At 37.3% G+C, this 17793-nt stretch overlaps 1 protein-coding gene across 1 annotated transcript in view; it reads left to right on the top strand.

Moving 5' to 3' along the window:
• SSBP2 (single-stranded DNA binding protein 2) overlaps positions 1 to 17441 on the top strand; it is a gene marked incomplete at its 5' end in the record, with an annotated part of 53496 nt that extends 36055 nt beyond the window's left edge. The window contains 6 exons of the mRNA XM_009697712.1: positions 1238 to 1292; positions 4280 to 4350; positions 5680 to 5758; positions 8817 to 8845; positions 14015 to 14113; positions 16568 to 17441. Of these exons, the coding sequence (XP_009696014.1) occupies positions 1238 to 1292; positions 4280 to 4350; positions 5680 to 5758; positions 8817 to 8845; positions 14015 to 14113; positions 16568 to 16597 (363 nt within the window). The remainder of the gene's footprint in view (positions 1 to 1237; positions 1293 to 4279; positions 4351 to 5679; positions 5759 to 8816; positions 8846 to 14014; positions 14114 to 16567) is intronic.
• Positions 17442 to 17793: the final 352 nt, after the last annotated feature.

The raw sequence follows: 17793 nt of genomic DNA, 5'->3' as shown, positions 1-17793 counted from the left end.
GTCTATTGTTTTAAATCCAAGACTTCTCTGCCTCCTTCCAAAATATCTCAGTGAATTATAGCAGATCTCAGCAATGTCCTTGTAAGCAGACAGGAGCAGCCAAACCTTTATATTCTGTGCCACCGAAAAAATATTCCTGTCTGGAACAGTGTATCTGCTATTTTAAAATATAACAAAAGAGATAAAAATATAATAGGAGTCATATGGCAATGAAAATAATCATCTGTTGCTAGCAATCTGTGTATTTTTTATTATGGAAAGTCAGTATCTATTGACTTTTATTGACACAGACATTTTTACCAAACTGTGAGTTGGTAGTTTCTCATGTTACTTAAAAATATTAGTGGATCTGCAAACATGGGAAGCAAGTTGTTACGGTTCTGTTCTCACTAAACAATTAGGGTGCTTAGAATAAAATTATTGGAGAAATTCTTAAAGAACCTTAAAAAGCTTGTTTAACAACCAGTTTGTGTGCAGTCCTTAGTCATAAAGAGATTTGTAACACATAAATACCTGAAACTAAGGAAACAGATGTTCCTTGGTGGGGTGGTTTTGGGTTTTTTTTTTGGGGGGGGGTTAATCTTTGATTTAGCAGTCTATGCAAGTGATATGAGTGTACCCAGCATTATTCTGACTTTTTAAACCCATTTGTCATTCGACAAGAAATTTTGTATGCAGATGTTATTTTAAAAAATTGTAGGATATTATATAGACAGAATTAAGATGCCTAAGACATCAAGATACCAAGACTACCTGAAAAAGAAAGCTTTCTTAAGGTGATCAGGCTTTTGTGTCCCCATAGGACCCCCCTTAGTTTTGTGCATAGCAAACATTGGTTACTCTGACATTGTCTGAACAGAGTATAGTGAAACAGAAATGCCAGCTGAAAAAATGGTGGTAATAAAAAGTAGGTTGAGGGAATTAAATATAATTGTCTGAGGCCTGGCTCCAAGTATTTCTCTTGTCTGACTCACAGCGTGACACAGAGTTATTGACTAACGGATAGGCTTGGGTCTGTGTACCTACGTACATCACAAGTCTGTGCCAGAGCTTGCTGACCAATTACTTTGTCTTAATCTGTGGTGAGCTGTTTCACTAGCTTATCAGAAAATGTGCATGTTTTTACCAAAGTAACTCATGACATTCATGATACTTTTTTTTTCATTTGTACTGTGTTCATTTTTTACTGTGGTATTTTTTTCCTTTCATGCTAACTGACATTTTCTACTCTCTCTAGGGTCCTCCGGGAGGTGGAGGGCCACCAGGAACACCTATCATGCCTAGTCCTGCAGGTACTGAAATATACTTGGAAAAAATAAAAGATCAGTTATAAGGCATTTTAGGAAGTACACAAATTATTTTTCAGACTTTGATTTTGATAAAGAATCAGATAATGATAAATTACTGGGTTTATACTTTCTGTATCAGTTTTTTCCTGTGCTTTCGCTCTCTTTGTCTCCCTACTGTGTTGCAGAGATACAAAGCAATTAATTTCTCTGGCTTATAAGCCCTTCCTTTCTTGCACAATTTTGGCAATAGCAAGTTAAAAACAAAAGACAAAGTCTTTGTTTGCTTTTGCTAATATTCTTTGGGGTAATTCCACCAGTTTGGAAATCAGGAGATTTCCAAATCTGATGAAACTTCCCTGTAGTATCCTAGGGGATGGACCTGACCAACACATGGCTCGAGCAATGTGCTGCATCCCGCAGTTCTGTCATCTGACTGACAACAGGGTCATGCTGGACAGGTTGCTCTCCTGTCTTGCTATGGAGGAGTAAGGCCCCAGAGGAACCATCGTCATGTCCTACTGGTGATCTGTTCCCAGAACTCCAACTGCCCCATTGTTACCCTAAGTAACATGGTCTGTATCTTGCAACTCGGACCACATGGAGATTTTGGCCATGCGAAAGATTGGCCATGTTCCCACTAAGATTTGAGGAAACAAGGAGGAGGATGGGAGGATTCAGGATGGCTAGCTAGCTTATCAAGGCTGAAAGATGATCAACTAGATCTAAGTATTTCCCTCCATTGATGTTCTGCAAAGATTCTGATATGAAGGTGGAACTCCAGGGTGTGAAAGATGCTGTCCTCTCCCAAGAACATCATCAGAAATCTGCTAAAATGAAACTGATTACATCTTGTGTAACCCAGTATTTAATAGCTACTCCTTTTGGTCAATATCTGCCTTTGTAACTCACTTTCACCAGCTAACAAGGACCTGTTCACCGCAGTGATGTTACAGCATCCTCAGTCCTTATATCCTACATGTTCTTGCTGTCTTCAGTAGCACAAAAGGGTAGGGAAGTTTCACAACTGGCCATGAAGATTTCTCACACCAATATAATACCTTCATTAAATACAATTCCAGGGATTTGAAAAAATGCAACCTAAGAGAAAACATAAGGCTTCCTTGTTCATATCATTAGTAAAAAAGACAAGTAGCGCAAGCTGTCATTTAAAAGTTAGAGTCTCTCTTAACATAAAGCAAACTTATGGACAGCCTGCACTTTTAAAAATAGTCAGCACTGCAGTTATGGGACATGTTAGGCTGTCTGCTGACAGCTGTTCCCATTTTCAATTAGAGATTCAGAGATGTTTTGAGGATGGAGGATGGAGGATTTTTCATACTCCGAAGTATGAAAACACTTGGAAATTGGCCATCTGAGAATTTTGCAATGATGTTTACTTGCCTGTGAGACAAACCAGCTCCAAGGGTTCTCATGGCCCAGCCAGCCCATGTGTATTTTTAAATGAGCCAGCAGAACATGGGGAGAGCCAGGGATGTGTGTTGCAAAAGGATCTGGTGGTTGAAGAACTTTTTGCCTACCTCATTGTACTCACCAAGGTGAATTAATGCTTAGAAAACTGTCTCAGAAGGAGTAAGGAATAGCAAAAACCTTGATTTTAACTTCCCAGTGTACATACAAATACATTCTTGCAGCAGGTCAGGCTGCATTCCCAGTTCCAACGCATTCCAGTGATCTTGGCTTTCTCACTTTTGCTGCTTCTGACTCAAAATTCCCCAATCACCTGGTCTTGGAAAAGGAATTTCAGCTCAGCAGTTGTTTTTGTGTGTGTTGTTAGTCTCAAAACTTTGGTTCAAAGAGCTGGAATGGTCTTTTGGAGGATCTAGGTACAGAGTACTAAGCTATTCTTTATTCTTTTTGCAGATACTGTAGAGGTACTGATTTTCCAGAGTTGCCAATATTTTTTTAAATTGTGCTGTCCCCTTAAGGATGTATTTAGACTTTCCTTAGGTCATTCTCCTCTCTTTAAACCTTTTCATTGCATGGCCTATCTCTTGTCAGGTTCCCTTGGGAAAGGTTTTTACCTGATTTGTCTACTGTCTGCTGCATTTTTTGCCTTCTCTTTCATACAAATATTGATGAAAGGTATTAAGACTTCGCATATGTTAGCAGTGGGGATAAGCTGGAGATCAGAATGAATAATTTGTATCTACTAATTTTTCTTAGGCATTGGTTTCTTAAGTTCAACTAGAAGAGTTATCTGGGTTGACTCCTGCATTTCAATTCTGGAGGTGCCCCATATGAAAATTCATGTGCATTGATTGCAGGAAAAGGACTGAGATGCCATATAGCTGTGTAAAAATCTGGCAAGGCCAAGTGAAACACTTGGCAGAATTTATTAGCTTAAGCACCATGCTGTGCAAGGACGATTTTCTTGGTTTTGGACTCAGGGTTTTTTTGAAGCATTGCGCCACACTGTACCATGAAGATACATCAGCTAAAGCTGTCTTTAGAGTGAGGATCTTTGCACAACGTTCTACTGAATAGTTAGGTGTATCCAAAATCAAATAGACTGACATGGATGAGAGTAAAAAATTTTCATGTGCTATACAAACTTGCAGTCCATATAACGAGAAGCTATTTATCATTTATTACAGATAGAAAACAAATTACAGGAAGTATTGATAAGAAAAAAACCTATTGAAGATGAGTGAAGTAATTGAAATTCCAGGAAAAAGGGTTTATGAAATATAAATAGTTACAGATACCTGGTGATTTATAAACCTTTTAACAGTCACACATGAAACTAGAGTCTAGAAGTAGTCACTAAGGGACGATTGCAATTATTTCTTTTCATAGCTCTGTTGTGTGGTGGCAATAGGTAGAAAGGGAATGAAATTTTCCCTTATATTGCCACTGTGTATCAATGTTTCAGGCACAGAAATAATATGAACAGAATGACAGGAAATGTATTAGGGGAGTAGTTTTATTGAAAGGTATATATTAGCACTTAAAATAATCTCTTATTACAGATTCAACCAACTCTGGAGACAACATGTACACTTTAATGAATGCAGTACCACCTGGACCCAACAGACCTAATGTAAATATGAAACTAGTTATATACTTCTTTGAATTACACAGCCTTTTTTTATCCAAACACTGTGTTTCCATCACATATCATTAATACTAAGTTTTCCATTTTTATGGGTGACACTTCAGTTTCTTTCCACCCCACCATGTACTTTTTAATGTTTCCCAAATCAGTCATGCCAGTACATGCAAAACAATGATTGGAGCATACACTTGAACATGGAAAAGACCTTAGAAGGTTCTGCTTGTGGGTCTTGGGGGTTACTTGGTTTGTCACACTGCAGTGCAATAGACTTTTGTGTGATAAGACATCATCCTAGGAGCTCCCACTGAGCGTCAGTTTCTGCAGGATTCAAACTTTTGTTATAAGAAAGTATCTACTCTTAGCAAGGGAGGAGAAAATTGCTGAAAGTGACCCAGTGTTATGTTGCCCTATTACGTTACGTTATGTTCTGTAAAAAAGGATAAAATTAATGCCTCTGAGAAGAAACAACCTTCCCTGTTTATCTAAATGGGATGTTAAGAATGAAACCTGTTGATAACATTTAAATATTTGCCTAATAAACTAGTTAACTAGACTATTTTAGCCTAAATTTCAGCAGTTTTAGAGCTGACAAAAATCTGGATTCTTAGGTAGAACTTGTTTCTTCTCTGATCTTTCTCTATGCCTTCAGGTTTTTTGTATTTCTATGATTACAACCATATTTCATTTAATCATGATCCATATTACGGGCCTTTTGAAAAAAAGGCCAGTAGAACTTAAAAATAAAGATATTTAGATATTGCTAAATCATTATGCAGTGAATTTTAGGAATTTTTCTATAATATTAATGTGTTTAAGTTTTTGAATAACTAAATTTAAGGTTAATATGTGAAATTGAACAGAAACTGCTCATGCTGCAAAGGTAATGCAGGGGCGGGGTAGTCCAACTGTATGGATAAGGAGGGGTTTGAAAGCTGTTAATCACTTACTCATTGAAGAGAATCATAAAGTTCACTGTAACTTCAGTGGGAGTAGAGCTAGGTCAGCACTAGCAGATTTGAAAGTCGTATACAAAGTGTTGAAGTAAATAATAAATTATTCCTAAGTTATATTCCATCCTACAGAGATAAGAGTTTCCAAAAATCATGAAGGTGGTATTGGAAAAAGTGCACAAAAGCAATGATGTTTTTGCAGTCTTCACGTGAAGGACTTTCACTTGACTTGCACATTCAGAGCTGGGAATGTGCATTTTTCCATTACTTTTTTTTTTTTTCCTGAGGAATATTATCTTTTTATTAGATTATCTACAAAAAATTGTACAGTAATACCAGTTTTTAATGTCTGATCCTTTTGTAGTTTCCAATGGGACCAGGGTCAGAAGGACCTATGAGTGGACTGGGTGGAATGGATTCACATCATATGAATGGATCATTAGGTAATGATAGTAAATACTATCAACATTGTGCATTTTCAATGACTAGTGCCATTTTCTATTACTAGTTCTCTGAGTTATGTGGAAGATTGCATGTAAAAATCTTTTAAAAAACTGAAAAATATGTATGTACAACAAGAAGTATTAAGGTATTTTTTAGGCATATGAATTGGCATACATCATGGACCTCTTGAAGAAAACTGCTGTATTTTATTTCTATAAGAGACTATATCTTTAATCCAGTTGAGGAAAAACAGCCTAAAAGCATACCATCGCAGTAATGTAGAGGTGAATGCTTAAGAACTATTTTTGTTTACCTCTTTTCCTCTTCGAAAATCTTGGGAAGGTGTCATTGTGACATGGTGGTGCACATTCTTATAAATTACCTGGAAGTAAGTTATAACATACTTTGATGTATGTGTTAAGCTGGTTTTATCCCAACATTTTGATAACCTCATTTGTTCTATACTTAGCCATATGTCTGTTAAGTGTGAGTACTATTAACTCCATCCCCATTAGCAGCTTCAGACAGGTGCCAATTTTAATGCACTCAAAAGAACATGAATTCTTGTCAGGGCATGCAGAGGCAGGAGGAACAGTGTACTGCTTGACTTTTGAAACTGATTTTTGAAGGAGTCATATCAAGGGGAGAAGCCTTGCACAACTCTGCAAAATACACACTGCATTTGTCTCCTGGCTATTCTAACAAACTCTTTGCTCTTACTCTTTTGCTGGAAGCATGACAAACACTTGAAAGGGATTTAAGAAACAAGCCACAGCTAAATAAATTGCATTTATGCCTTTCTCTTCCATACCCACAAGGTAAATAAATACCTTTTATTTCTGCTCATTCCCTAACACCAAGCCCATAGCTCTGATTACAGTTCTTGTGTTGTGCTCTTCACTTCTGTCTGCACCAAGGGGTACCGGTCATGCAGGCAACAACAGGGAGTGCCTCAGGCTGCAAAGACTTGAGATCTCTTTCTTCTTCTATCCCCCTGGTCCACCAGCAAGGTTCTCTTTTGCATCTGGGAGCTGCCCTGATGGCCACCAAGGGCACCAGCAACACCATGCTGAGCAGTGTTTTCCTTCATGGAGAGAAACCCAAGCAAGCTAGATACAGGTCAGCCAAGCAGAAGCCAAACTGCCAGTGTTCCCCTTGCGTCTATCCCCAAAGAGAAGCTCTATCACTTTCCCGGCACAGGCACAGACCAACCTAAACTCCATACCACTTAAGTCCATACTACCATGGTGGGTGGAAATCTATCACTCACAGCCCAAAGGCTGGAGGCTGTGAGACAGGAAGTATGAACAGGTAAGATGAAGGGAGAAATTCAAAGGGGCTATGACAAGATAAGAAAAAAACTAAGCCATCAAACCTCATTTAGCAGACACATTCTGAACAATTAAAATTCAGCAGTAGGCATCTCTCTCCTAACAGAGTTACCCTTTTTTCTAGGAAACCGTGTCCCTGAAATTCCTAGATTACTTTGCGTAAGGACACCTTGTGATTTTACAGCCTTTCTTTACATATTAAAATCCTAAAATGGATTGTTGCTTTAATTAGTAATGATGCACATTACATTCAAATAATTGAAAAACTGTGTAAAAGGTAATCACGTCTTTTTCTGTCACTTTCTATAACCTGAGAGTTATTTCTTAGCTAAAAGAAAAAATTAAATTGAAACAGTTATAGAAGCATTTTTCATGTACCTAGCATTTGGTTAGTTATTTTCTCTAGGGAAAGTAATGAAGTGCTTAGTTAAATTAATGATGACTGCTTTCTAGGGATGACTTCATATCTAAACTGGAACCCGAGTTCTTTGAGGAGAGGAGGGCTGGGAGAGACCTGCTGCATTCATTTTCATGCTGCGGTAGGCAGCTGTGTCTCATAATCAGATGGATAAATTGTTCCAGTTCCATTGAGAACTTCTCCAGCTTCTTTGACCACAACGCTTCTATTGGATATCTGTTCATAGCTTTGATGGTTCAAAAGAAATCTTTTCCTGATTTCCACCAAAATTTATCCTTTGAGCCATGACAAAATAACTCTTCATAACATTTATGTATCTATCTGATGTATTTATAGAGAGAAATCATATTGCTTCTTCAGCCTTAATTTGCCTGGCTAGGTATAGTAAGCTATTTCAGTCTCCTCCCACAACTCCATTTTCTTGATTGTTTTTCTCTGATACTCTTTTAGTTTTGTAATCACCACTCCTCTAGAATTTGTCTTTCCTGAAAATAGGTGACCAGAATTGTTTACTGTCTGTTTCTGTTAAAAATGCTTTTCTTGATATTTCCATCTCCTAAAGTTATATTTCCTTTATTCTTGGCTTTACCCGAGTGAGAGCTGCAGCATGTGAAAAAAAGTTCTTTTCAATAGTCTTACACTCATTATATTTAATTTTATTTGGTTTCTGTTACTCTGGTCCACAGGATCATCTGCTTTCTTTTGAAAGGTGCTGTCATCATCAGTATTTGTAATACATCGAAAGTCGATGTCATTTCAGCCAATTTCAGTAGTGGGCTTCTGCTTGTGGGAGCAAAAAACATTGATGAAACCCTCCCAGCTGACCTTAGTGATAATAGTGGTCTTTTTTTTCCCCAGGAACATCAACTTTTACTAGTTAGCCGTGATTTTGCTTTTTTTTCCTCAAGCTGAAGCCACATTTCCCTTGGGTGGATATACCCCAAATTAATTCTGTTACCTGTACCCTACCATGGCTAAGAGGACGGGAAGGTTGGACATACAGTTTTTTGAGTTGTGCTGGGCTGTCTCATCCTGAAAGGATGCCATCCAAATAACTGATACAGATCAGAAGTGTGTCCTTCATTCTTTTGTCATTTTTTGCACTGGGTATGTACACAGAGAAAGGACTAACATTATTCAGTACTGACTATAAACTGTTACTAAGAGAGACATTGGGAAGGAAGTGAGGTAACGTATGGTTGGTTATGTTTTAAAATATTGCTGTTACACTATATATTTACTATGAAAAAAAATTCTTGATTAACTTTAGCTCAAAACTAACCGAATAATTGTCTGTTTTGATTTAAGGCTCAGGAGACATGGACAGTATTTCCAAAGTGAGTATCTAATCAAATATTTGGAATTTTTCAAATGTTTCACTGTAAACATATTTTCTTTGTCTCTGTTATGAAGCTTTTTGTTACGTATCTACATTTTCTGTTTGTCAACTCTTTGGAGGCTGTGCAGACAGAATTAATATTAATCGAAAATTTAAAAACAATATAATCAATAGGGAGTATAAGTAGACTTATTTCCTACTGCATAATAATGTGTATTAATGAATGTGATTAATTATATCAAGTTCATAATATGATTGATCATGTTACAATCTTCCATATTTTAAGACAAATGAATACAGTTCTAATAATCAGTTCTAGTTAAATGTTAATTTGGGAAAATGTCATTAGGATGTTACGTTTATGCACTGCATGATTGCTTTTGTCATCTCTGTAACCCAATGTTAATATCTTAATCATTAGTACAAGTTCCTAAAAGCTAAATAGGAATTAGTTTCAGAAGCAGCACTGTGTTGGTATCACAACCATTAAATAGTTGGAAATGAATGAGAGTTTAACCTTCAGGGGGTTTGCATCTATGAAAATAATATTGTGCTTGAATGTGTCACTTCTTCCATAAAAATAAAGCTACTACATATGTGATCATCATTAATTTAGAAATTAATGAGTTTATTTGATATTGACAAAGTGGCATAAATCTGTCACCTGCAAAACACTGTTTTGCACTCAGTGTCTGCAGATGTAACTGGCTGAAACTAATAAATATATCACTACAACAATCTCCCTGCACTTTCATACTTTTGATCTATAAATACAGAAACCAATTAAGAGATTGTTTCCGTTAAAATTTTGTAACCCATTTGTTTGTAGCAAAATTCTTAACAGTCTTCCAAGAAAGAAATATAAGTTTGTTTTGAGCCTATCAACTGCCCGTGCATTTTGGTTGCCCCAGGATCAAGTACCACGGTGCTGTCCCAGTGCAGACTTTGCCATTTGAAGTGTGTCTAAGGCTGGTCTGCACATGCTCTGGTCACGCTAGGGACCTTGCTGTAGGTCTGTTCTCAGGAGCTATGACGAGATGCCCACATGTAGAGAACAAAATGCTCAGCTAAATTCCTATGGGTTAACACAGAAGTTTGTAGTGTGAATTTGTTGAGAATATACTTCCAGGTGTTCAAAAGGCAGGAATCATTCTTCACTTAGTGATAAATATTTTTATATCCATAGAGGATGAGGAGGACCCCGTACGGTTTCCCAGTTTGTGGTCTTCTGGTGGTGTGGTACGGGAGAGGGGTAGCCTGTAAAGTGCGCTTAGTGTCTATCTTTCCTGGAGAGAAGGACCTTGGCAATATGTGTCCAAGGCCAATGATCCTCCTGTGAGGGAGCAGCGTCTGTAGCAATCTTACATTTTTGTACCTTTTTAAGATCTATAACATTTTCAGGCTCTGCAAAGAGTAAAGTGATGGATTGAAATGACCATGTTGCCTTAGTTGCACTGTGCTTAGATGTGCAGTGATGGATTCAATAAAAGCCTCCAACGAGACCATAAGCGTACAACCCTTTTTAAATTAATGTCCATATTTTTTTTCAGCATTTTTATTGCAAACTGCAGCGTTTTTTTAAGGAAAAAACCCCAAAACATTTCCATTAGTTTGCCATGGGATTAGTTTTAAAAGCCTCTATTCAATGCACTGGTATTAAGTATCAGTATGTGTGCTAATACAAGTGTTGTAATTTGTTAACCTTAATAACTAACACGGAAATCACATTTTATGTATATCTTTTTCAAAAAACTAAAAGAAAAATGCTGCTAACTTTTGAAGTAACAGAGTTGTCCTTTTACATCGCCATATCTTTTTCTGAGTAGCACTGCCCAATGTGCAGCGTTCATTGATAGTAGTAAAAGTATGTGGGTAGCATTTGTAATTTCAGGTAGGTAGTAGTACATAACACTTTTGAAACTCAAATGGAAAAGTTCTGCTTGCAAGGAATAGTAGATTCTGGGGTCGACACATGCAAAATTATTATGTGGCTGCCTTCCAATGTTGTACACAGTTACCAGGATTTTGCTTGCTGAGGCAACAGTCTCCCTGCATACATCACCAGCTAGTCTTGTGGTTGGCTTTTTCACAAGTAGATTTCCAGGGATGGAAATTTTTCACTGAAGTTAACACAATTTGGGATGTGTGATGCTGAAGTCCAGGCACAGGACTTCAGTGGAGTAAAGTTCATATTAGAGGAGCAGATGATCAGTTGCCAGGAGATACAGAAAATTAATCCAGTCTCAGTAGAAACAGTACAGTTCACAGAATTCAGAGCTACATTTTCTAGAGAAGATTTTTAATTTAATTAACTGAATGGCAAAAAATGAAGTTTTTATGAAGTAGCTTGACATGGGGGAAGTAAGTGAACTGAAATTACGCATATTAAATAAACATTAATAACCAGCATTTCTTGCAGTGCCCATGGAATTTGTGCAGGCATCAAGCACATGCTTGCTTTGGAAAAACTCAGCTAGTGCTACAATGCTAGACCCCGCACCAGCCATAAAAGCAGCCTAGGGGAGTTGATATAAAAGTGTTTATGTCAGGAATTTGAACCTTTGGGGCTGGCATACTGTAGCGATTGCAGAATTTCAAAGCTTTGTGCTACATAGAGCAAGATAAAATAGGGGTAAATCTCCCAGGAATGAACAAAAGTGAGGGAGCATCATATAAAATAAATGTGACAAGGCCTTAGTGAGTTTTAAACTTTATATTCATAGATTTTAAAGCCAGAAGGGACTGATATGATTGTGTAGTATGACCTTCTGCATAACACAGGCAACAGGACTTCCCTGAAATAATTCCCGCTTGAGCAGTGGTTGAACTAACGCGGTAGTTTTCAACCTTTTTCAAGCTGTGGATTCCTAAATATTTGCTATACTAACTTAACTGAATAGCAGACTTAATTGTCTGTTATTCAACTAGTTAGGCTTTTAGTTGTCTTTGATGGATGTGTTATCCAGTGATTCCTGGAGATCTGGGGATCACAGATTCAGAAGCAGTGAACTAGACTGAAGAAAGCAAAAGGGCTAAGGCAGAGGTTTTGACCCAACTCTGTAAGCTGCATTTCAGATGGTAATAAAAAAGTTAGGCTTCCATGTCGCTTATGTAATTAATTTTATATTTAATCTATAACTGAAAATAAATACACCAAGCTGAACCAATGTACATACTTGGACATTCAGACTGAGAACGGTGATCTTCCCTCGGGGAAATAAGGTGAAAACTTAATAGCAGCATTTCACTAAGCACACAAAATACATTACAAAGAGAACAGTATGTACAGCAGTCAGGTGTACCAGTCTGCTAATGTAGTAGCAAAAAGTAACTGATTTAAATTTTGGTATTTGGTGAAGCTGAAAACAACACTTTTTGTTCTCCTTGGAGGTTAAGTAAATCTGTGGAATAGTGAAATATGTTGCAATATTTAAATTATGGACAGTGGTCAACATGAGCCTTCATGATTGCAAAGAGAAGCATGTAGGAATATGGTATGAAGGGGAAGTAGAAGTCGTAGCTATCCCTTCCCATTTTCTGTTCAGTGAACACTCCAGTGTACATCTTTAAAGTGCCAGGGTAGGATAGATAGCCTTTGTAGTTCTGAAGAAAGTGCCAAGAATTAAGAGGACTTTCTCTTTTTTTAGTATTTCTAATTTTTCATTCAAAGTTTGACCTATTGCAGATTTAGTTATACTAAATGAAAACTCCATGCAGGTATTTTCAAAGGGCAAAATACCTGTTTTTTTTTAAGAAAAACTCTCTATGGTAACAGACATTCTGTGTCAGGATTGTAATTGAGAATAACATAAGAAAAAGAGGACAAGTTCACTTAGAATTCTTATATCTATTATGATTTGGTTGCTTTGATCAAACATTAGTTGAAGTTACCTTTTGTTAGCTTGCCCATTGTCTTCACTAGGTTTGTGATAAATTTATTGTGACATACCAGGTTTGCATTTGTATAAGTAAAATCTCAACAGCAGTATTGCATTCAGTTTTTCTGGATCAAAAAAACAAAACCAAAAACAAAAAACAAGGGAAGAGCTGTGATAGACGTAAACATTTCATAATGAAGCTCATGCCTTCTCTCCTCCCTTTCCCTGGCTGCTCCTTTTCCGTCACAAATCCTCTATAAATAGGAGTCTTAACAGTAATAGAAAGAGAATTGCCCATGCTCCAGGCATGGTAGGGTACCACAAATCAACTTTGTAAAAACACCTGACTAATTGTAGTATATACAATAATCATGTACTAGCTGTTGACTCAGAATAATTTCTGTGACAATTACCTTGTTTCACCCTTTCTTTGAGTAAATTAATCTTGAAAGCAGAGGTGCTTGTGCACTTCTGTAAAAAAAATGAGTTTATCTTCAGAAGCCTTTATATTGTTATTACTTATTAGCATTTCAGTTACACCTAGACACTGAAAAGGTAGATTTAAACGCTGTTGCATTATGCTCTGTGCAAGCAAATAGGAGAAGTACGGCTCCTCCTGAAAGTGTTTGTGAGCTCAGTCCAGGGGCCAGATGTTACTCAGAAGTCTTTCATCTAAAACTCTTGTTAATTCTTTTACCTATAAATGCTGTGTTTTAGCTGTACTCAGTGAAGTGGTTTGCCACTTGAAATCACACTTGTGAACTACTTGCAAAACTGTATTTCAGTAAATGGTGAACACTATAACCAAAGACCGCAGGCACAGGCCTTTGCAAAGGTCTGTGTAGACCAGATACATCCATATGTCTACCTTTAAGTACATATTCATAAGTCACATAGGTCAAGGCACATGCTCACAGACTTCACTGAATTTGACCATGACATGATTTAATGTAGTGACAGAGCTACCTTGTATACCTGCTACAACCATTTATAGCTTTTGCCAACTTCATTAGGAGAAGATGCTGGTTATAACCTGACAACAGAAGTTACAGGTAAATAATTCTTGCCTCAGGAAAGAAAACATTACTTTACAGGCTAAAATTAGTGACTGAATCATGCAGAACCCTGCGGAGGCTTATTTTTCATCTTTCAAAATCCCAGTGCATTGCACAGGGCATCTTAGTGCACTACAGTATTGTGTAAAGTGTGCCTTTGACACACTTGGTGAAGCTGGGAAATTAACTGAAATCTTCAACACTTGAGCTGTATTTTAAAATTTCATTTAACAGAACTCTCCCAGTAATATGAGCATGAGTAATCAGCCTGGCACTCCCAGAGATGACGGTGAGATGGGTGGAAACTTCCTAAACCCTTTCCAGAGTGAGAGCGTAAGTATTTCTTTACCTAGGGTTTTGGTTTTTATTTTACTTTGTAAGCCCTTATCTCTGTCATTTTGTTTAAAAAAAGAAAAATAACAGCAAGAACAAACAGTTTTGTAGTGTACTTGTAATGCAGTACTGTACCATACATGTCTTTTACTAGCATCTAAAATTACAGTAATAATTTGACAGAAAATTATGCAAGACTGCTAGAAGTTGAGCTGAAACTGGAAAATGTGAGACGTGTAGATTTATTGCAGAAATTCTTTTTCTAGATTAAGAAGTCAGTTATCAATGAAAGTTAGGTCTGTCAAGTAGTAATAATTACGCCGCACGTATTCAGTAATGCGCAACGGGCATTTGTCAGGCAATATCCAAGCAGCCTAAACACACATAGTTGACAGATCCTTACATCTGAGTGTTTCAATGTGTGGTTGCCCAACCTTTGGCTCCTAAACGATGTGTTTTGCAAGGAATGTCTTTTAGCACAGGATTTACACTGAACTATATGATTAGAGCAGCAGCAGATCTCATGTCGCAAAGATGCAGTATGGTATTAGAGCCAGAAAAAGCAAAGGTTCCCTCTAGTGTTGGTTCTGGGACAAATGGTTCTTGTTTAAAATGGAGAATGCTTGAGGCAGCAAAATGTGGTGTAAAGTACATTACAAAGCAAGACTAAAGTATTTTCCTGCTCGTGTGCCTGAAGCTGGGTTTCTAAATCCACATTTAGGTTCCTAAATAAGAGTGGCCTGATTTTTCAGAAGTGACTTCAACACTTCTATTCTTATTGGAAATCACTGCTGCCAGAAGTGAGTGCAACTTCATTAACTATGCCAGTGGTGAACTTCAGCTCAGAAGTTATCACGAGTAAACAGTTTCTGCTAGATCACAAAACAGTTGAATTGCATGGCAAATTTCATGAGAATCAGATTTTGAGGTTTTTTGGAAAAACCTGGGACTCAGGTTTCTCAAGGTTTTACGTGAGATGTATGCCTACAAGGCATGCATTATACATGCCACGTGCATTCTAGTCTACTAGGTATCGGTTCCTCTCTAACACAAGACACATTGTGGGCCTTGGGAACTGTCTTGCTTTCCAATTTGTATTTCGTTACTTGGCTACTTAGAGTAGGCGTTATTATGAAGTCCTTTCTCAGGCAGATTTGCTGTTCAGTTCACCAGGAGTTTCTGTTGAGGGTGGGGAGCAGTGCTTGGCTAACAAGAAGTTAAAAATCACAAACACCTTTAGATCATCTTTTGATTCCTTGTCCAAAGTGATTATTACCCAGGTACTTTGGCTCAGGTACAGGAAATCACTTGAACAGATGCTTTGCTGTAAGCATTTGAGCTGGTCTCTGGCTTTGTCTAAAGATAAGCGTGATTTTACTAGCTTTGCGGACCCACTGTGGGAGTGCTCAGCAGGACACGATGGGAGTAAGCCCTAAAGCAGACAAACCATCAGAGACGTGACAAGGGACAAAATAGACTTCTCCCAAACAGTCCATTCTGTGTGGTTTACGTGACAGGGAAGACCCATCCAAAATGCTTTTTATAATATGCTTGGACAAGTGGAAATGACCAGCTTGAAACTCTAGCTTTGGCAGGATTTTTATTGCATATGTTTTTGCAAAGGCAAATTTATCTTTCTGTTTGTTGTATCAGTTTTTATAATGCTAGTACTTCTTGTATTTGAACATTTTCCTCTACTTAGAAGGTTTCAGGAGAAATTAAGTGTTTCTGCAGTCCGCAATGTTCAATTCAAAAACAAATTAGGCATACAAATGTGCACTTCTTCTAGGTATTGTGGTGTCCCGTTGATTGTTGTAATGAAGTACTGCTAACCTGAGGGCAGCCATAGCTTGTATAAGGGCTGCAGTTCAATTTGTGTTACAATAATAATGTAATGTGATTGAATTTTTGGTTCACATAAAGGAGAGTGACCACTGATCCTTGATTCAGCTTGCCTCCTAAAATCGATAATACAGAATAATACAGACCAAAAGCGTAGTTTCATTCCAGTCGTGCATATCTTTACTTCTTTCATCCCATAAAGTAGTAAAAAACTCTCCAAAATATTTATGTGGTTCAGCTAACTGTGAATGCAGCTGTTCTTCTTGAGACTAGCCATTTGCCTAGCTAAATCCCCCCAGTAACCAACATTGACCAGGAAAAGGTGTGGAAAGCATCAGTGAAGTATTGGTTCATCACACCACCCAGGTAACACAAACAGTCTTCAAGGGAGTTGACTTTAACAGCAATAGCTGTATTTTTGCATAATGAAAAAAGCGTAATGGAAGATACCATGCCACAAATTTAACTACAGCCTCAGCACAGGCTACAGTACAAATTTAGCAGGAAGTTCAAAGAGCGTGTTGACCTTTGAACTCATTGCTGTGGTCCAGAAGTGGTTTTAGTTACCTGGGGGGGAAATGGTTGTTAAAATATGGATTCCTCTTTTTTCAGTACTCCCCTAGCATGACGATGAGTGTGTGATCCATTAACAAGTCTCACGATGAAGACCACAGTGAGTTGGCCCTCTTCAGAGAGCTACTGCAGAAGAAAATTTTCATCCCAGTGTACAGTTTAACAAAAGGATCTCAGACACAATCAGACCCACCATTTTTTTTTCTACCATCTCCCCCATTTTGTCAAGAAAGTGGGTCCCAAACATGATTGAGACAACTGTGGCGTAAGAGAACTGCCCAAGATGGAACTGCAAACAATTATCTGTGTATGTACATGCGTGGGTTAATGTATATGTATGTGTGTGTGATATAGAAATACACACATACATATATAGACCCACAGGACATTGTAAAATATTATCACATGACATCTTAAGTAGAAATGAGAAGTAGGGACTTTTATTCCATCTTTTTTTTTTTCACGTTTACATTTTAATTATTAAAATTTTCTTTCCCTCTCCCCTCCTGAACTGTTTTCTGTTGCATATATCACTGCTTTATAAGTTATTTTTTAAGGTGAACACAAATGATAAATTCTTCTGATTTTGTAAATGTCTGCCATTATGGATAGGAATAAAATTGCTTATAAGAGCTTTCATTAACTTGTATTTGATACCAGTTACCCTGTGAATCACAAACTGTACTGTCTCAAGAAATAGAAGAAAGCTCATCTTAATTTTTTGGAGAAATTTAATAATTTTCACCTAGTTTGGTGATTTTTTTTTAGTACTTTGCCTTTAAAGAAAGAAGCACTGAAGGTTATTTTTCTTCTTTAATTGAAGCCTAATATCTGCAATATCTATTTTAAATGGAAGTCTGAATTTGATACAAGCTTCTCAGTTTATATAGAGTACTATAAGGTTACTGTAAGTGAGCTCCAATTGCTACAGAATCTAGCAATAAAGTGTCAGGGCTTCTTCTGCCCTTGGAAATGTGTTTTCTATTTAGCATGTTCTTCTGTAGGGGTGGTAGTTAGTGGAAATACAGTCCTTATCACCAAAACATTTTCTAACAATTTACTATTATGTTTCCCATTTTCAGTGATTCTCTACTGAATTGTAACAATCTATGGTCCTAATTATAAACAGTATTTCCCAAGCCCATTCAGAAAATCAGATCACCCTGCTACTTGGGTGTATATTTTTCACCACATCTAGCAGAATGAATTCCCCCAAAACTTTCCATTAAGCAATCTTCTTTTTTTTTTTTGAGCCAAAATGATGG

Source organism: Cariama cristata, unplaced genomic scaffold (genome assembly GCF_000690535.1).
Source record: "Cariama cristata isolate BGI_N322 unplaced genomic scaffold, ASM69053v1 scaffold18510, whole genome shotgun sequence".
Taxonomy (NCBI): Eukaryota; Metazoa; Chordata; class Aves; order Cariamiformes; family Cariamidae; genus Cariama; species Cariama cristata.
Note: the sequence above shows the minus strand (reverse complement) of the source record. Positions and strands in the feature narration are given on the sequence as shown.